This window comes from Peromyscus californicus, unplaced genomic scaffold (genome assembly GCF_007827085.1).
Source record: "Peromyscus californicus insignis strain IS unplaced genomic scaffold, ASM782708v3 Scaffold_3__1_contigs__length_106647218, whole genome shotgun sequence".
In the NCBI taxonomy this organism is placed as follows: domain Eukaryota; kingdom Metazoa; phylum Chordata; class Mammalia; order Rodentia; family Cricetidae; genus Peromyscus; species Peromyscus californicus.
This window is the reverse complement of record NW_026294551.1, coordinates 96,467,763-96,488,064: the sequence shown is the minus strand read 5'-3', so window position 1 is coordinate 96,488,064 and position 20,302 is coordinate 96,467,763. Positions and strand designations below refer to the sequence as shown.

Genomic DNA, 20,302 nt, shown 5'->3' with positions numbered 1-20,302 from the left:
ATTCTCATTGATTTAAGATCAGAAAGTGCTGAAAAGACTAGAACTGTGTTAGAAAAGTAAGTAAACATTGAGAAGTGTAAAAAGAAGAGACAGGGGCTGGGTGGCGATGGCACACGCCTTTAATCCCAGCACTTGGGAGGCAGAGTCAGGTGGATCTCTGTGAGTTCAAGGCCAGCCTGGTCTACAGAGGACAGGCTCCAAAACTATACAGAGAAACCCTGTCTCGGAAACCCCCCCCCCCCCACCAAAAAAAAGAAGAGACAGGGACCTGGAGAGATGGCTCAGTGGTTAAGAGCATGTATTGCTCTTGCAGAGGATCCAAATTCAGTTCCCAGCTCCCCAGCTCCCAACCATCTGTAACTACAGCTCCAAGGTATCTGATTCTCTCTTCTGGATGATGCAAATATATGCACATTTCCACACACAGACCCATACATATACAAGTAATTTTAAGAGGGAGTAGAAGGAGATATAGGGAGATAATGATGCCCAAGTGAGATGAGGCATACTTACTTAGCAACCTTTGCTTGTGTGTGTGCTTGGCATTCATCCTGGTACTTGGCCACCTGCTCAGGCATGGCTCTACCAATGGCGTCCTTGAGCTTCTGGAGTGGTTCCTTTAGGCGCCCACCCTGCAAAGAAAGGACATAGTACAGGTTTGGCTCATGCACCACTCTAACACTGAGGACCCATAATGGGCTATCAAAAGGAAACAGTGCAGCATATGTGATCCCTATGAAGACTCTGCCACCCACCTGTTCGTAGAGGTGAAGTTTCCGAGCACGCTTGACCAGAGCATCCTTGCTGCAGGGCAGGAATGAAGCCAGATAAGCAAACACCCCAGAACGGATTTGGCTAGTAAGCTCCCGGGTTTGCACCTCTATGCTAAAGAACACAACACAATCATTAATGGCCTGCAGCTTGCTGCAAGTTTCCTCTTCCTTAGGTTGCAGACTGGAGAAGAAAGCTAGGCACCAGAAGTGTCTGAACCCTATCTTGATGATCACACAATGTAACCATGGAGCCACAGCAACAAAATCTCCAGCAACAACCTAAGGAAAAACTTTCAAGCTTAATGAACTTGGCTAAGAAAAGGGGGTCAAGGCTCTTAGGTCAAGAATAAGACCAAGTCAAAGGTAGCCAAGAGAACAAAACCAAGAGCTAGGTGGTGGTGGCACACCTTTAATCTCAGCACTCAGGAGGCAGAGGCAGGTGGATCTCCATGAGTTCGAGGCCAGCCTAGTCTACAAAACAAGTTCCAGTACAGCCAGGGCTACATAGAAAAACCCTGTCTCAAAAAACAAACAAACAAACAAAAACAAAAAACAAAATAAAAAGATATGCACATTGAATTTCATAAATAAAGAAAACATAAAAGCTTTAAAAGGGAAAATAATAAATTGCTTGGTACTGTCAGAAAATATTTTCCAAAAATATTTTAAAGATTTATTTTTTTTTAAATGCAGGATATTTTGCCTGCAAGTATATGTGTTTATCACGTGCATGCTTGGTACCCATGGAAGCCAGAAGAGAGCACTGGATCCCCTAAACCTAGAGTTAAGGACAGTTGTGAGGCACCATGTGGGTGCTAAAAACCAAACCAAGGTCCTCCACAAGAGCAATGGCACATTCTCTTATCCCTAAACCATCTCTCCAGCCCTCTCCAGCATGTTTTGATTTTTCAATTACTAGTTCTACCCATGATCATGAGATCAGGGAAATCCTGACCTCTCTAGTTTCTCTAGCTGGACAAACAGGAAAAGTCTGAGCTTTCTGTATGTGGCACATTCAAGTAGGTTCTTTGTCAACGCAGGACTCTTACCTGACCCTCAGGTGCTCTTTGAGGCCCTGTACTTCCTGAGCTCAAAGGTCCATCCACATCCTACTCAGTGGAGGCCATTTATGGGAACACTCTCAAGTCTTGACAACTGTTCTTATACAGACTGGACATAGAGATTGGTTTAAATTTGTTGTTGTTGTCCTTTTTAATCCAGTTCACACAGCAGAGTACCTCAGATGTTTGGGGCTCTGAGCAAAGCATAATGGGATGAAAGGTACTGGGAGCACAAGTAAAAATAAGGATGAATGCTGAGACACCCCAATGCAGAGCAAACCTGAGGTTATCAGGCTGTCACTCATTCTTCTGGATTCTCTCTTTTCATCTCATACCTCTTCCAACAGGCCATGACAATATATATATTACAATTTTTTTAAATTCTATTACAATTTTTTTAAAAGATTTATTTACTATTTGTTGTGTATACAGTGTTCTGCCTGCATGTATCCCTGCAGGCCAGAAGAGGGCACCAGATCTCATTACAGATGGTTGTGAGCCACCATGTGGTTGCTGGGAACTCAGGACCTCTGGAAGAGCAGCCAGCGCTCTTAACCACTGAACCATCTCTCCAACCCCCTACAATGTTTTAATAATGTCTGTGGCTGAAGATTAGTAAGGCTTATCATTTATGGAGACAGGGATCTAGTGTCCCTGTTTCATTCTAAATAAGAAAACAGAGCCGGGCGGTGGTGGCGCACGCCTTTAATCCCAGCACTCGGGAGGCAGAGCCAGGCGGATCTCTGTGAGTTCGAGGCCAGCCTGGACTACCAAGTCAGTTCCAGGAAAGGCGCAAAGCTACACAGAGAAACCCTGTCTCGAAAAACCAAAAAACCAAAAAACAAAAAAAAAGAAAAAAAAAAGAAAACAGAGACAAACAGATACTCACTCTAGCAGGATGCCATTAATATCTTGAGTGAAGAACTTCTGTTTGCTCTCTCCCTCAGCAGCTCTGGCAGCCTGACTCACAGGAGACAGTAAGAAGTATTAGTGCCCTTTCCCCATGCATCCCTCACACTCACCAGCAGGCACAGAATCACTGTTCCCCAAGAGCACCTGCCAAAACAACACTCCCTGCCATGTTCTTGACTATACCCCAGCCCCAGATTAAGGTCATCCCAAAGCTGTTGCAGCACCTGTGGGCAAGCGTCTTGGGACCTACAATACTAATCATGGAACAGAAAGGAGTAATCTTGAAGCATCTGGTCAGAGGCCAATAAAGCATCTGGACAGAGGCCAACTCAACCAGCAATGCAGCTTCTGTGTCCAGACTCTTTCCAACTACACTGTAAATTGGGATTTCTATACTGTCAATGGTAGAAAAGCAACTAAGATCTTCAGCAAACCTACAAGATTTAAAGCAGTAGTTCTCAATCTTCCTAATGCTGTGACCCTTTAATACAGTTCCTCATGTTGTGGTGACCCCCAATCATAAAATTATTTCATTGCTACTTTATAACTGTAATTTTGCTACTGTTATGATTTGTAAATATAAGTATCTGTGCTTTCCGATGGTCTTAGGTGACCCCCAAGGGGTCGAAACCCACAAGTTGAAAACCACTGATAAAGGCTTTTATGTATCAAAAAATTATGCAAAGTAATAAAAATACTGGGTACTCCAGCCATATCTAGTACCCAGAGAGAAGCCTCCTGTGTAGCTTCAGTACTTAAGGACATCCTTTGAAAATCTGTAATATACTTACAATATCTCACACCCAGACTCCTGAAAATACATGATACTGAAGATGACACCTTGGAAACAAGCCTAGAGATTGCTGAAGTGACCAGAACAAAGACTAAATCTGGTGAATCTCACTCTTGGCTGCACATGAAGTTATCTAGGCAGCTTTCCCTACCCCAGACGAATAACCACAATCTTGGGAGTTGGGGCTGAGGAATGCATGTTCTTGAGAAGTGACCCAAACATCAGCTCTCTCAAAATAACACATGGTGATTTTAATGAGCAAAGAAGGTTGAAATCACTGACCTAAACAAAAGAAATGCTGACCCGAGAGATTAAAGCAAAACACAGTTTCTGAAATCCGACTTCATATAAACTGGGGACAACAAGGTGACTCTGTGGAACAGATACACAAATCTCAATTCCTCTGCTTTTCTCTAATTGCAGTCTCTGGGGCCCTCTGGCCCCTCTAACCACTCCATTAGGTCCTTTACAGGGTTCAAAAGCTGAGAATGACCTTTAACTCCTGATCCTCAGGCCTCTACCTCCCAAGTGCTAAGATCTGCACCAAGCTAGAATTTCTTCCAAAAATGTCATTCTCTCTTGTGGATGCTAGGATTATAGGCATAAGCTACTATGCATGGCTAAGGACATGCAATTTCTTATACTTTTAAAGCATTCAGAATTCTACCTTGGTGCTTTTCTAGGGCACTGGGTTTCTATTAATTTGATACTTGGATTTTTTTGTTTGTTTGCATGTTTGGGTTGGGTTTGCTCCCTTTGCACTTTACATTATGGGGGATAAAATACAGGGCTTCATGCATGCTATTCAAGCCCTGTACCACTGAGCTACAGCCTCAGTTAATATTGGAAGAAAATAAAATTGAATCCTATGTACATGTGTGAGTTTGTGTGTTCTCATTAGTGTGGCTGCTTGTGTTTGTACTGGTGCAAATAGAGGCTAGTAGACCACCTTAACTGTTGTTTCTTAGGAGCCATGGTTACTCTGCAAGGACTCTAGAGAATCAAAACTCAGGCTTGTGTGGCAAGCACTTCACTATCTTACAAACCAAATTATTTTTTTTTAATTTGTTTATTTAGACCAAGTTATTCTTTTGCTTAAACTTATACTACTAGTTCTAAGATCCAGAAGTATCCTTAATCAATTCAATCTAATTCCTTAAACAGATATTCAAATGTCATATTGTTCACCAGACCCATCAACAGTTTTAAGTTTACAAATAAATTTTCCTTTTCTGAAATAGGATTTTATTAAGTCAAGGATGAATTTGAACTCTTTGTTTATGTGCACTGTGTGTGTGTATGTGTGGTGTTAATATTTTGTAGTATGTGTGCACATCTGTGTGCACACAGAGACACCAGAGGAGCATATCAAGTGTCCTTCTTAATCACTCTTGTTGTAGAATATTATTTTAAGGTGTGATGCTTTTGTTTATGTTGCATTTGTTTAACTCTGTGAAGCTGTGTTACTATGCCTATCTAAACACTTGATGGTCTAATAAAGAGCTAAAAAGCCAATAGCAAGGCAGGAGAAAGGATAGGCAGAGCTGGCAGGCAGAGAGACTATATAGGAGAAATCTGGGAAGGAGGAGAAAAGAGCCACAGAAAGAGGAGGACACCAGCAGCCAGCACCCAGATACACAACCAGCAACAGAGTAAGATTTACAGAAATAAGAGAACAGGAAAAGCCCAGAGGCAAAAGGTAGATGGGTAAGTTAAGGGAAGCTGGCAAGAAACAAGCCAAGTTAAGGCCGGGCTTTTATAATTAAGAATAAGCTTCTGTGTATGATTTATTTGGGAGCTGGGTGGCAGGCCCCTCAAAAGAGCCAAAAAAACCCCAACAACACACTCTCTGCTTTATTCCTTTGAGGTAAGGTCTCTCTCTGAACCTGGAATTCAATCTTTTGGGGTAGGCTTTTAGCTAGCAAGCCCCACTGATCCTTCTGTTCCAGCCCACCCCAAGAGCACTAAGGTTACAGGAACATACCAGACCATACTTAGCTTGTTATGTAAGCACTAAGATCCAAAACTCAGATCCTCATGGTTATGCAACTAGCACTCTTAACCACTGAGCTCCTAGCCTTGAACTCTTGATTCTTCATTCTCTACTCTGAGAACGGCAATTATAAGGGCATGCAAAACCACACCAAGCTACAAATTTATTTTTAGATATTAAGCCATTTCTCCAGTACTTTAAAAGCTTTCTGCCTGTATAACCTTTTTAAAAGTTTCTTTCTGAAGCGTTTTCAACTGCATAGGCTATATTTTGGAGGATCTTGTTTTACAGTAAATTACATTTTAAAATAAATCCAAATTAAAGAACAACTGAAGTTGGGCTTGGTGCAACACACCCATAATCCCAGTTGCTCTGGAGGCTGAAGCAGGATTGCAAATTTGAGATAAGGCTGAGTAACTCAGTGAGACAACCATGATCTACAGAAGTCCTTGATATGGAGGTCCAGCCAGCATTTGGCTAGGCTAATATGCTGGCTGAATGCAGTCCTCACAAGTGTGAGCTCAGACAAGATCAGAAAAGAGCCATTTAGCCAGCCTAGTCAGGAATCGTGGCTATGCACAAGTTTTAAAATTCCTTTTCAAATTTAAGCAATAGAAATTGACATGCATCTCATCTAAAGTCAAGATCTAAAATCTATCTAATCTTATTTTTAAAAAGAGAGAAAAATGGAACTAGGGAAGTGAAAAATAAATTGAGAAAGACTAACTTGTACTAACAATTATGCACACCAAGTTTAATTTTGGGTTGAGACAGGGTCTCATGCAGCTCAGACTAATCTTGAACTTCTTTTGTTGCCAAGGATGACCTTGAACAACACATTCTCCTGCTACCACCTCCAAACTATTGGGATTATAGGTGAGTGCCACCATGCCCAGCTGTCTAATCTAATTTTTAAAATGCCAGGTTCATTTCAAGATCTAGCATAGAACTCTTTATTAAGGATACAAATATCTACATGTGGCTTTGGAATTCCATGTAATGTTCTCTGTGTCCAAATACATTTTTCTATGGAAAGACTACCTTTCCCAGAAAATTGTCAAAAATGACCAGGCAGGCATCCAGACATCCATGCACACATATGATGGGCTCCAAGTGCAGCAAAATCTGTAATGCCCAGGAGCCATTATTCAGGAGAGACAACTTGCCAAATAGCAGGTCTACCCAGAGAGACTTTCGTGTACCACAGTTCAACACTGTTTCAGGCTGTAGCACTTCATTCTCATGAAACCTTTTGCCCCAAAAAAGTGAAGTAATAGGTTACTACTCTGATCACAATCTACCATGGGAGTGAGGGCACACCCAAGAATTTTATTTTTACTTTTTTGTAAAATAAACAATGGTCTACTATCGCTTAGTCCTATTTAATTTAGCTAACAAGACTTTGAAAGACTACAAAACAATGTGCTTACAAATTAAAGTATTGAAAAGAACACAATTTTTTAAACATGAATTCTGAGCAACAGACAGTATGCTCAAACATGCCAGATTCAACTGCTCTCCCTTCAATATCATATTAAGCTATACTATGTGTCCCTGATATGGCACAATTCATTAAAGCATTCTATTCAAGAAGAATGCTTATATCCAGTACTACACATAGGCTTTAACAAGGAGGAACCATATATGTAAATAAGGTGTTTTGTTTGCTTTGTATATTGTTTAAATATCTTCTCTAAGTAAGAGAAACATTTCTAGATGAAGATGTTTTACACTGTCCTAAAACATGAAATATTATTCACAATCTGAAAATGCTATAAGAATCACTAGTTCAAAATGTACAGCTATTGAGCACAAATGCTCCTGAAGCTACAGTTCAAATCATAGTGCCTAGAGGGAAATGTTTTAACCAAAGGCAATGGTATCAAAACTAATGATCCATAGTTAGATTACAGCTAAATTACTGAACTGACCATTCTTAGCACTTAGGGATCAAATCCAAACACTGGAGGCAAACAGCAATCCAGTTATCCCATGCTAAAGACTGCTTGCTGTTGTTTGGGACAGGAACAGTGCTCATAATGTTGAGCTCCAATGTGTCACCATGCAGGTACAACTCAACACTCTTGATGATATCCAACACAAGGGAGCAAGTAAAACCCAGCAGCAGCTAAGCATGTGCTGTGTTTACACATGTGTTTACAAACAAGTGAATTTTCAAAATCTTTGGAAGAATTCAAAGATGACACTCTACCTCAGCTGCCTGCTACCAACATCAGGGCTGGTCAACCACAAAAGCAAAGGTGAGTTGTGGGAAAGAAACTAACAGGCAGAAAATAACAAGAAAAACAAAATCTCCCCAAAGTAAAATTTCCAGAAGTGAAGGAATTAAGAGATGAAAAAATGAAGTCTGGTGGGCAAAGCTTACACTGTTTCCTCCTTGGGATGAGATAAGAACTTGGGAACTGGCCGGGCGGTGGTGTCGCACGCCTTTAATCCCAGCACTCGGGAGGCAGAGTCAGGCGGATCTCTGTGAGTTCGAAGCCAGCCTGATCTACAGAGCAAGATCCAGGACAGGTTCCAAAGTTACACAGAGAGACAGACCCTGTCTCTGGAAAAAAAAAGAACTTGGGAACTTTACACTTCACTTCACTTACAACTCACTAAGGGTTTCTTGGGCATCAAGCCTCACAGGGTGCAGAGCTAATGCCAACCAACCCAAAGAGCTTCCAGAAAGACCAGCCATATTGTGTCCCCATACCTGAGCCAGCTCCTTAACGCGCTTCTCCAGGGGGGTTGGCAGGCCTTCAGGGAAGGAAGAGGGCTGCCTGAATTCCTGATCCAATCCCACTCCAAGGGAATCACTTCCATCATCCATATCTTGGAAAGGGCTTCCTTCTGGAGACTCACTGAGCAGCTGCTCCAAGTCCAAATCAGTCAGGGAGTCCATGGCAGTGGCAGCTTGTAGCAAGTCATTGTCAGACGTGGAGCCAAAGAGTGAGAGCAAGGGGTCAGAAGTGCCCTCCAACTCCCTCAGGCCCTGAGCTTCTACTGATGACACAGCTACAGGCTTATGCTCCTCCTCTCTCCTTTTCTGAGCCTCTTTCTCCTTCTGAAATTTCTTTAGCATCTCTCTAACACTTAATGATCCAGAGTACTTCTTCTTCTTTTTCTCCTTACTGGCATTGAGGGCTGTGAAGCTGCAAGCAAGAGGGAAACTAATTATTCAGGTTGCAGGACTCTCCATGAGAACTTCAGTAGCCTTGATCCCTGCTCCCTCCATTCTCTTGGCATACAGAACTCATTCTTGCTGGACCAAGGCTTGAGTGTGAATACATATTAGCAGCACAGTGCCATATAATGCTAAATATCCAGTGGGTTTTTTTTTAATATATTTTTTTTAAGATTTATTTATTATGTATATAGTATTCTGTCTGCATGTACACCTGCAGACCAGAAGAGGGCATCAGATCTCATTACAGGTGGTTGTGAGTCATGATGTGGTTGCTGGGAATTGAACTCAGAACCTTTGGAAGAGCAGCCAGTGCTCTTAACCGCTGGGACCATCCAGCCCCCAGTGGGTTTTAAGAATCATAGCCAGGCTGAAATAAAAGTTAGCAAAAAATGGGAGGGGCAAGAAAAGAAAGCATGAGAAACAGAGAAAGAGCAGCAGCAACTTGAAGGCAGCTGGGCTGACTAAGGAGGAATCACAACCACAGATGTAAGAAAAAGGCAGACAGAAGAACTGGGGCAGAGAGGAGTTCTAAGAGAACAAGGAACATCAGCAATCATATAGTGACAGAAATAGCTGCCGACATGGACACAGGAACACAGGCTATCTGACACACAGAGATGAGACTGGCTGACTATACCCACAACAGCCCTGTCAGAGGAGAGGGAAAGGAGAGTCAGGCCCTAGAGCCTCTTTTGAAGCTGGGGAAGAGGGGGAGGGCAAGTCAGCTCCCAGGGGTCATGCCTTCATGTGCCCTCACGGGACAGACTTTATCCTAGCAAAAAGCTGCTGCCTCTCACCCGGCTTTGGAAAACTTGGACTTTTTCGATTTCTTCTCCTTGTCATAACTGTCATCTTTTTTCTTCTTCTTTATCTTTTCACCACCTTCTTTCAACTTCCGCTTCTGAGAATTAAAGACACAAACACTCAAATGGAGAATATGGTGGCTGTTCTGAAGACAGAGTTGGAACGGGCTCTAGGTGGGCCCTCTCATTTTAAATAATGAGCAGTGGTAGGCAGACCCTAAAATATGCTCAATCTAAGGCTGACCAGTTTTCAGTGGGTGACAGCCCTAGAACTAAAGTCCTCTCCAAGTCCACAGCAGAGAAGCCACTAAGAATGGGGTATAGTTCATTAGTCCATACCCTCATGGCTCTTCCCACTCAGATCTATCTGGAAACATGAAGCTGCTGAGCCTGCTGGAGCATCTTGATGAAATGACTGAGGTCTCACCAGTATCCCCATGTTCCCACCATGTTGAGACAACTCTTACCGTTCTACCAGTCTCCTGAGCCATCTTAAGAGACTGCATATTCTAGAGTCACCTACTGATCTCAGTCACATCAAAAAGTATTTCTGAAATCCAAAAGGAAGAATATCCTAACCTTCGGAGACTTTTTCTTCTTTTCCTTAATGAAGTCATCCTCAGATTCTGATGCTTGTCTAAACTGCAAGGTTCCCGAGTTAATGTAAAATCCTCCATACTTTGTGGTCAAAGAAGCAGGAACAAGTTCATCATACTGAAGAGGAGAAACATATCATCAGCTCCCATTTCTAGTTCTATAGTTCAAGGTACAAAGCACATCTTAAGAGATGCAACTAGAATTTTCTGTCACTCTTCAGTCACCACGCTAAAACATTCTCTCCTCAATCACTAATGTGCAAGCTACTAGGTGTTTTGGAAAGAAGAGGTTGTGATTTTCAATGAAAAATCCAAAGCCTGGGTCCAGGAAGTCCCTTCCTCTCAAGTTCAGGGTTTTTGTGCTAAGAGGACACACTAAGATGTCACAATCCTGCCCCACTGTCAGTATCATATATTCATTAACTACTCACCGCCTCAGAGTTATCGATGAAAGAATCCGATTCATCATAGCCATACCCCATATCAATCAAATCCTGTATTCGGTCTTTCCTACGTTTCTTTCCACCCTAAAATTTAAAAGCAAGGGGTCACACGCTTTTTGATAAGTATAATGAATTAAATGTTGCCTTGAGTCTCATCAGCTAGTGATTAAAGGTTGAAAAGCACTGAAATACATACTCCCCTCACACCGTCTCTCTCCTCTCTGTCTGTCTGTCTCTCTTACACACATATCCCAACACACCCAACCCCCTTGTCTAAAGACCTTTGAAAATAGGGCAGATTTATATCTGCATAAATGGCCTAAGACAGAAGAATGAAATAAATGGATTCTTTTGCTCTGTAACAAAACACATCCTCTAAGGCCTTATTTATCCATTTAACTCACACATTTTTCCTGCCACCTGAGAGTTCTGAACCTTAATGCATTTGTTTAATAGCTGTATTCTATTTCCTCTGAGTGCTACATCAATTTCCAGATCATTTCTGACTATATGATAATCCACTAAATGAACATGAAAATGCCTGGAGACTATTCTCACTAATGAGGTTATTGTCTTGCCCAGCACAGAAATCTTACATATTTTTCTTCAAATTTCCGCGCAAGGGCTTCCACCTTATGCCTTTCTTTTTCTTCATCGTTGAATGGATCCAAGACATCTTTTTTCTGGAAAGAGATCATTTCACAAAAAAATAAATCATACACACACAAAAAGCCATAGTCCTGGTTAAAAAACCTTCAATGACTACCCAACACTTATAAACTGTGCAATAAAAACTATTATTCAGAAAGAGCAAGATGGAATACATGCTGCCATCACACTATGTTGTATTGTTTAAAAAACAGAATTTCAGCAAGTCTATCAGTTCATTGTAATCCTAGCTACTAGAAAGGCTGAGTCAGCACAAGGATCACAATTTCAAAGCCAGCCTGACTACAGGGTAAGGTCAAGGCCAACCTAGACAGGCATGGATAGCTTGTCTTAAACTAAAAGAAGAGAGGGCTGAGGGCCTAGTTTAATGTTATTGCCCTTGCATAATCAAAGCTTTAGGCTCAACCCAAGAACCATATGTTAAAGAAAGAGAGGAAGAGAGAAAAAGAGAGAGTATGTAATTTCAAGAAAACTTGATCAAATATCTACAATGGCCTAACAATGGGGCTTCAAACTGAGCAAACGGCCTTTACTAGAGATGTTCCATGTCTACAGAACTGTGTTCAATAAAGTTGTTTCTTTTTGTAACCATTTATTTTAGGTACTTGAAAACATTTTAAAGAGTCTACAGGCTTCATGAAGCTTCTAAAGTAGTCAAGGTTCAAAAAAGTTAAAAATGATGCCTGGGGAGACAGCTCAGAGATTAAGAGCACTGACTTCTCTTTAAATGACCTGGATTCAACTCCTAGCATCCACATGGCAGCTCGTAGTCATGTCTAACTCCAGTCTCAGGGGATCTGAGACCCTTTCCTGGCCTGTGATAGCACGGACACACATGCAAAGCAAAACACCCACATACATTAAACAAATAGATAAAAGTTTTAGGATTTTTTTGTTATTGTCATTATTTTTGTATTTTTTTTTTTTGAGACAGAGTTTCTCTGTGTAGCCCTGGAATTCAATCTATAGACCAGGTGGCTTTGAACTCTGAGATCTGCCTGCCTCTGCCTCCCAAGTGCTGGCTCTAAAGGTGTGTGCCACTAACCGCCCCCCACCACCACCACTACCCTACCACCTCCACCCCAGCAAAAGATTTTTTAAAGTTAAAAACATGCTGGGCAGGGGTGGTGCATGCCTTTAATCCCAGGACTCGGGAGGCAGAGGCAGGTGGATCTCTGTGAGTTCGAGGCCAGCCTGGTCTACAGAGCGAGTTCCAGGAAAGGCGCAAAACTACACAGAGAAACCCTGTCTCGAAAAAAACAAAAAAAAAAAGTGAAAAACAATGCGTTCTTTAGCAGCACATATATTAAAATTGGAATGATACAGCGAAGATTAGCATGGCCCCTGCTGCAATGACACACAAATTTATGAAGCATTCCATATTAGGAGTATATTCTCTGTGTATATTCCATGCATTTTTCTGCAATACTGAAAGTAATATGGAACTTCTCTACCCCAGCTGCCAAAATAAAAAACAGAAAAACAAGGTAAGTTAGAGCATTGGAGTTTGAGCCCATAGATAAATATGTTAACCTACTCCTGCTAGTGTCTCTTTCTCTTAAGGAAGAGGATACCATCCCTACACTGAAAAAGTAACAGTGAACAGATTTTAAATTATTTTCTCATCCTGTTTACTGGCTCTTATACAATACAATGACTCTTGGTATAGATGCACTGACTTTATTCTGGCTAAGATATCAATCAAGACAACAAACATTTGGTCTGGAGAGACAGCTCAGCAGCTAAGAGTGTTTGCAGAGCACCTGGGGTCCCCTTCCCAGCACCCACATAACAGCTCACAACCCTCTGTAACTCCAGTTCCAAAGGACCCAACTCCCTCTTGTAGCTTCTACATGCAACACACAGGGTACAGACACACACAGACCGAACACTTATATACATAAAAGCAAATAATGGAGCTGGAGACATGGCTCAGTGGTTGAGAGTGCTGGCCGCTCTTACAGAGGACCTGGGTTCAATTCCCAGCACCCACATGATGGCTCACTATCATCTGTAACTCCAGTTCCAGGGGATCTCACACTTTCTTCTAGTTTCTGCGGGTAACAGGTACACATGCAGTATACCTATATACATGTAGGAAAAACACTTATAACTTTAAAAATAATAAACATATTTTTGGTCAGGTGTGGTGGCATATCTCAGCACCTAGAAGGTGGAGGAAGAAGGTTTAGGAATTCAAGAGCATCTTGCTACATGGTAAGTTAAGAAGCCAGCCTAGAATACATGAGACCCTGCCTCAAACAAAACAAAACATAACCCTATACATTTTTACTTAAGAAAAGCGAGGAATGTTTCTAACTAGACATGCTTCCTCCAAACACCCCTAAAATGAGTCAGGTAAGTGAGTACTTGGCACTGAGACACTATGCCTGAGACTTTAACAACATGATCTCACTCCACCCTCAGACACTGTGAACCAGGTGCTGGCCTCATCCCTGTTCTAGTAAATACGACCAGAGACCAAAATGCTACAAGTGTGATCCTACTTACCTTCTCCTCCTAGCCTAACACAGTATACCATATACAGTAAATTTGTAAAATGCTCTTCATCTAGCTCCTACTCATGATACATGATTCTATACATACAACACACAAAGATATGCAAAACTGGTCTTGACTGACAGCAGTTGCCTGTAAGGAAGGGGGATAGTGTTCTTTGAGACAAGTAGAAGTATTTCTAGTATCCTGGTAAATGTTGCATTTTGTGAATCATGTACAGGTTACATGGCTGTGCTGAGTTTGTGAAAATCCACAAACTTTATCATATGTATTTTTCATGTATGTGTGACTCAACTAAAAATTGTATTTATATTTTTTAGTTGGATATAGTGATGTAAGTATGTGATCCCAGCATTTAGAGTTTGCCACAGGAGAATCTTAAATTCAAGGTCATCTGGAATTTATAGTAAAACTATGTGCTACTTGTTTTGTTTTGTTTTGTTTTTTTTTTTTGTCAGCTTGGCACAAGCTAGAGTGATCTTGGAAGAGGGACTCAAAAGAGAAAATGTGTCCATCAGATTGACCTGTACGCAGTTCTATGGGGATATTTTCTTGATTAATGATTGATGTGGGAATAGCCCACTCTATGTGGTGACAACCCCGGGCAGGTGGCCCTAGACTACATAAGAAAGGTAACTAAGCAAGGCAAAAGGAACAAGCCACTAAGCAGGATTCTTCCATAGCTCCTGCTTCTGTTCTTGCCTTAACTTCCCTTCATGATAGACTGTAGTGTAAGCTGTAAATTGAAATAATCCTTTCCTCCTCCCCAAATTGTTTTTGGTCTCTCTATTTGTCACAACAATAGAAAGCAATCAAAGACACTGTTCTGAAACTATATAAACACACACACACACACACACACACACTTGTTAAAAATGTTAATGAGCCGGTAATGGTGGCGCATGCCTTTAATGTCAGCACTTGGGAGGCAGCGGCCAGCCTGGTCTAGAGAGCAAGATCCAGGACAGCCAAAGTTACACAGAGAAACCCTGTCTTGAAAAACCAATAAAATAAATAAATTAATTAAATTAACATAAAAAATGTGTTGCTTCTTTTAATTATATAACCAGCCATAACTCAAACTAGCCTTGGATGTCCCATATACTTTTCTCTAGCATAAGTCAGGAGACGGATTCTTTTTTTTTTTTTTTTTTGGTTTTTCAAGACAGGGTTTCTCTGTGTAGTTTTGGTGCCTGTCCTGGATCTTGTTCTGTAGACCAGTCTGGCCTCGAACTCACAGAGATCAGCCTGGCTCTTCCGCCACCTGGCAGGAGACAGATTCTTAAAAAAATTCTCTCTTCTCGCTCTAGATGAGCTGTGATCTTGGGAAAGCCCAGGACTCACTTCCCTGATATAAAAGGCCCATGTGAACATATTAGTAGTATCTTCATGTTAGGTCTGCAGAGCAACTCTGGGTCTACTGGAATGTACCTTGTCTCCGGGATGAAAGCCTTTCACCTTCCCTCGGATGCTCTTTACCAGCTCTGGGTAGAAGAACTCTGGGCAGCGTTTGTGATCTGGTTCAAAGAGGGTGAGTGTAATCCGAACAGCGGCTGCAGCTGGCTCACAGTCTTGATGCTGTTCTGTTCCTCCAACCTCCTCTTTCCTGGACTTCTTCAAAAATGCAGGATTCAAAGAACCTGGGAGAGAGGTGAACTGGACCCTGTGGGGCTCCGACATGGCTACCAACAAGTCTTAGCAGGTGTCACTGCATGATTTCTGTTAACATTGAAAAGAAGGGCCAGGTCAAACCAAAATAACAAAGATAAACATTTTCAAAATAACAAAAATAGTTGTCAATTACACAGATTTAAAAAAATTTCTTTGTCAAGAAGAATCCATTGACAAATTATAACTGTCTTAACTCATTTAAGTATATTTGTAACTATAAAATTTTTCCTATTTTAGAAATCATCCAATGTCACATAATTCAGGTCAAAAGCTTGTGTATTGATGTAGTCAAAACTGGTTTTTTTTTGGGCATGTGACCCTTCTCATTTCCTTTGTGCCGAGAAAGCCCTTTACAAACAGACCATATAAAAGAAGCCACCCAGTCAGTCTTCTATAACTCTAACCTAAATTGAACTAACTATGCTCCAAGGTCTAAGAACAGGCTCTAACTGGTTTTTTCCCAGTAACAATTACTGAAGATCTTCCTTTCCCTGCTGATTTGTCATAGACCAAAGGAGACCTCATATATAGTCACAGTCCATGCTAAAAGCCATGTTAAGTTTAATCAAGTGCGGGAGAGATTCTTTAACCAGTACTGCTCTGTCTTGAAAACTCTTACACTTTTAGTATACTAAATTAAAAGTTCATCTTTTAAAAAAAAATAATAATAACTGGGGGCTGGAGAGATGGTTCAGTGGTTAAGAGCACTCTGTTCTTCCAGTGGACCCAGGTTCAATTCCCAGCATCCACATAGCAACTCACAACTATCCATAACTCCAAGATCTGACACCTTACACAGACATACATACAGGCAAAACACCAATTCACATAAAATAAAAATAGATTATTTTTTTTAAAAACTGGCTTCTAACCTATTTCAGATCAATTTTAGAATCCTTTTTGCAAGTCCCCTACAAAATGTGACTATACTTTGTAGGATGAATTGTAAATACGAATTAATTCAGGATGATTTGTCTATCTCCATATATATGTAGATGTTCTGGGATATATTGAAAATTCATTCATTTCATTATCATCATAAAAAGGTGATATAAGACCAGATAAGGTAGTAAAAACTATAGAAAAGAGTTAAAAACAAAATCATCTAACCAGGCTGCAAAGACATAAGCAGTAAAACAGATTGGCCTGTGCAAAACGTTTAACAACATGCACTAGGATACTGGAAAAAAGAAACCTCAAAGGGCCTCAAGACATTGCTAGAAATTCACCTGGCTGTGAAAATAAACCTGAACTGAAAGTTAAAGGCTTGCAGGCTCCCCACTGAGAGGAAACACAATCTTACTGTAAGAAATGGATCAGCAAGTTACTCAATTGGATGAAGGAAGTGGCAACCAGATCCTAGTCTTTCTGTTTAGCCAAATTTTTTTAAATGTATCCTCATTTCAGTTCAGGCTTTCAGAGGGCACAACTCAAATCCACACAGCCAGTAACAATACTGTTAGCTACAACAGTGTATGCAAGCCTTAGCCAGCAAGGATACAAGACTAGAGGACAAAGTAAATCACCTATTAACTCTTACAAGTCAGATTTTGGTTAAGTTTTATGATGTTCACAACATACTATTTTGTTCTTGGGCTAGGCCATTAGAAACATTTAAGACGATCAGATTATATTAAAGGTCATGTTAAACTTATGCATTTAATTCCAAATGCTTAAGAAAGTGTAATTAAATTCTAAAATCCATAAAAGAACCTGAATTGTATTTATACAATTAAATTAATAAGCCAGGCAGTGGTGGCGCACGCCATTAGTCCCAGCAGAGCCAGGCAGATCTCTGTGAGTTCAAGGCCAGGCTGGTCTACAGAGCGAGATCCAGGACAGGCACCAAAACTACACAGAGAAACCCTGTCTCAAAAACAACAACAACAACAACAACAACAAAAATTGAGTTATGGTCTTGGAAAGAGCTTACTATAAAGTTTACAAGTTTACCTCTTTAGAAATATGAAGTAGCAGGGCAGGGTGGCACATGCCTTTAATCCCAGCACTTGGAAGGCAGAGGCAGGTAGATCTCCATGAGTTTGAGGCTGGTCTACAGAGTTCCAGGGCAGCCAGGGCTACAAAGAGAAACCCTGTCTCAACCACCCACCCACCCCCAAAAAAAAGAGAGAGGAAAAAAGGAATATGAAGTATTTGAGCAAATTAAGAAAAAAACTACATGTAGTTTAAAACACTTAAGAGAATCTAATTAACCTGGTTTAAAAGAGTTAATTGTTTAAGGAAATTTAATCTGTTTAAGCTAGTGCTGTCTCAAACATTTGTCCAAGTTTTACTTTCACATGCAAGTATGCATGTGTATGCATGTGTGAAAACTTACAGAGGTTGGTTCTTTCATCATGTGGGTTCCGGGGACTGAATGTAGGTCTTCAGGCTTGGAGGCAGGCACCCTTATCTGCTGAGCCATCTTGCAGACCCTCAAGTAATTTTTTGACATATAAATTCTTAAATTTGTAAACAAAACATGAATTTTTACAAGTCTTAAAAATAGCTACAAATGGGCTGGAGATGTAGCTCAGTAGAGTGCTTTCCTAGTACACTGGAGGCCCTGGGTTCAATTCCCACAGTGAATTAAATTGGGAATGGTAATATACACCTGTAATCAGCATTGTGGAGGTGGAGGCAGGAAGACCAGGAGTTTAAAATTACTCTTGGCTATATAAGGAGGTGAAAGCCAGCTTGTATTACATGAAACTCTGTCTCCAAATAAAACGACAAAAAGGAAAACAAAAAACAAAAACACAAACCTAGAGATTAGAGTTTTTTGTTTTTTCAAGTCAGGGTTTCTCCATGTAGCCTTGGCTGTGAGACTAGTTTTTAAATAACCTGAATAAGTTGAATATTAGAATGCACACAGGAAGAAAAAAAAATATTTTAAAAAAAATTGTGCCTAGGGAGGTGGTGGCATATGCCTTTAATTCCAGCAGAGGCAGGCAGATCTCTGAGTTCTAGGCCAGCCTGCTCTACAGAGCAAGTTCCAGGAGAGCCAGGGCTACACCGAGAAACCCTGTCCTGAAAAACCACACACACACAAAAAAAGATTATGCAAAAGCCACTGGATTTTTTTGTATCTCCTGGTATTCCCAGGGACTGTTTATGTTTTTTTCTCATAAATACATTCTTTTTAATCACTTTACTTTTTGAACAGACTACTGATGAAACAAAGAAACTTCTATGCTAATTTTATCATTAATTTTTTCTTATTTAATGGCTTTTCTCTTTTTATTCCAAAATGCAGTTTTATTATCTACAGAAATGACAACTTTTCTTTCACATTTATTTTTGTTTCCTGTCTTATTTCATTAGGTAGAACTAGATAGTTTTCTTATTTCATTAGCTAGAATTAGACAATGTATCCTTTGCTCTACTGCTTACTTTAATGGGATTACTTCTAGGTCTAGTTGTAAAGATTCACATTTAAAGACGTCATTACAATATTCTTTAATTCCTCCAAAATTCTAACTTCTAAATTAAGAGCACTTGTTGAACTTTATTAAGTAATTTTTATGAAATATTAAATACACTTTAAATGATCAGTTTGTGCTTAAAATAACACAGTGTAAATGGCAGTCCCTGTGGTACTTCTGGGAAATTTAAGAAAAAATAGGCTGGGATCAATCCAAGGCACCCACCAAACTTCTCCACCCTACCGCCGCCAGAGCAATTTACACCCAAAGCCTCTACGTGGGAACACTGCCTTGGGAAAATGGGCATGAACTTGACACCTTCCAAGCCGGCACGGACTCAAAAAAGTACAGCTGGAAGTTAAGTCCACCCTTCAGTTAAGTCCAGTACTCCCAGTCGTCTGTTCTGGGAGTGAGACTTTCTTACACAAAACAAAAGTCAAGCTGCAAGCCCGTCTGCGGAAGTTAGGGCAGCCGCCCTGACCCTCGGCAGCTACCAGTTCCCACTACGCTGTCATCTGTCTCCCAGCTGTCACAACTTCTTGCAAAGTGTCACACTACTTACAAAGACTAACGCGGGAGGCTGGACTGGACCGCGGCACACACTGTTGTCCCCAGAGCCGACGCGGGCCGCAGACGTCCCCCCGTGGCGGTCCTCATGCCGGCCCGGGACCCCCGGGCTGCGGCGCGGCTCAGCGGCCCGCTCCCGAGCGCTGCATGCGGGCACGCGGAGGGCCCGCGCCGCGGCCCATGGCCGGGCCCCCAGCCCGTGGGAAGGGAGCCTCTCTACAAACCGCCGCTTTCCCTCGCCAGCCCGGGGGGCGGGGGGAGTCGAGATATGCCAAGTCCACGTCCAAGAAAACAAGTCAGGCGACGCCGAGAACGCTTGGCGCGGACGCCGCTCCGGAAACCGACCGTCGTCGAGCAGGGCGCTCCTCAGCAGGCTGGAGCTCCCGCCCCGAGCGCGGGCTCGCGGGAAACCAGGGCCTCTCGGACCCCCGGCTTGGACCGAGACGGGCTTCCAGGCCGCGCCAGGGTCAGTCGGAGCAGCACCCGAGCTCCAAGACCCGTCCGCCCGGCACCTAAGGCTCAGGAACGGCCCGGGGCCCGCGCCCGACTAACGGCCGTAACGGAAGCGGCGAGAAAGACTTGAGAGGAGTCCAGAGCCCCGGAAGCGAAGTGGGCAGCTCAGTCGGCTTCCTTTCGCGCTAGTCCGGCCGCGCCGCCTCCGCCGCGGCTGCTTTGGACCGTGGACGCTTCGTTGTCACGAGCCGGAGGGAGGAGGGGGCAGGAGCCTGGAGTCTCCGGGCTTCGACGCGCTGTGAGCGCGGCGCTTAAGTCACGTGTCTCCAAGCCACCCAATGAGCGCCAGCGGCGCGGTGACGTCAGCGCATCCGCTTGGCGGATGACAGCGGGCCCCCGTCACGTGGTCAGGCCCACTCCAATGGGCGGT

At 42.1% G+C, this 20,302-nt stretch overlaps 1 protein-coding gene and 1 pseudogene across 4 annotated transcripts in view; one reads left to right on the top strand and one right to left on the bottom strand.

The window, feature by feature from the left end:
• Positions 1–19,529, bottom strand: part of Ubn1 (ubinuclein 1) — a 33,638-nt gene extending 14,109 nt beyond the window's left edge. For 2 of the 4 annotated variants that reach the window (XM_052759339.1, XM_052759343.1), the window contains exons 1-10: positions 19,415–19,529; positions 15,188–15,475; positions 11,164–11,250; positions 10,556–10,651; positions 10,108–10,242; positions 9,523–9,626; positions 8,252–8,690; positions 2,724–2,794; positions 756–885; positions 514–632 (exon numbers count right to left, since the gene is read on the bottom strand). In XM_052759339.1, the coding sequence (XP_052615299.1) occupies positions 514–632; positions 756–885; positions 2,724–2,794; positions 8,252–8,690; positions 9,523–9,626; positions 10,108–10,242; positions 10,556–10,651; positions 11,164–11,250; positions 15,188–15,436 (1,430 nt within the window). In that variant the 5' untranslated portion in view covers positions 15,437–15,475; positions 19,415–19,529. Of the gene's footprint in view, positions 1–513; positions 633–755; positions 886–2,723; positions 2,795–8,251; positions 8,691–9,522; positions 9,627–10,107; positions 10,243–10,555; positions 10,652–11,163; positions 11,251–15,187; positions 15,476–17,765; positions 17,863–19,414 lie in introns of all 4 variants that reach the window. The other 2 variants (XM_052759341.1, XM_052759342.1) reach the window with 2 other exon arrangements.
• On the top strand, positions 12,523–12,623 carry LOC128123510 (uncharacterized; annotated as a pseudogene).
• Positions 19,530–20,302: the final 773 nt, after the last annotated feature.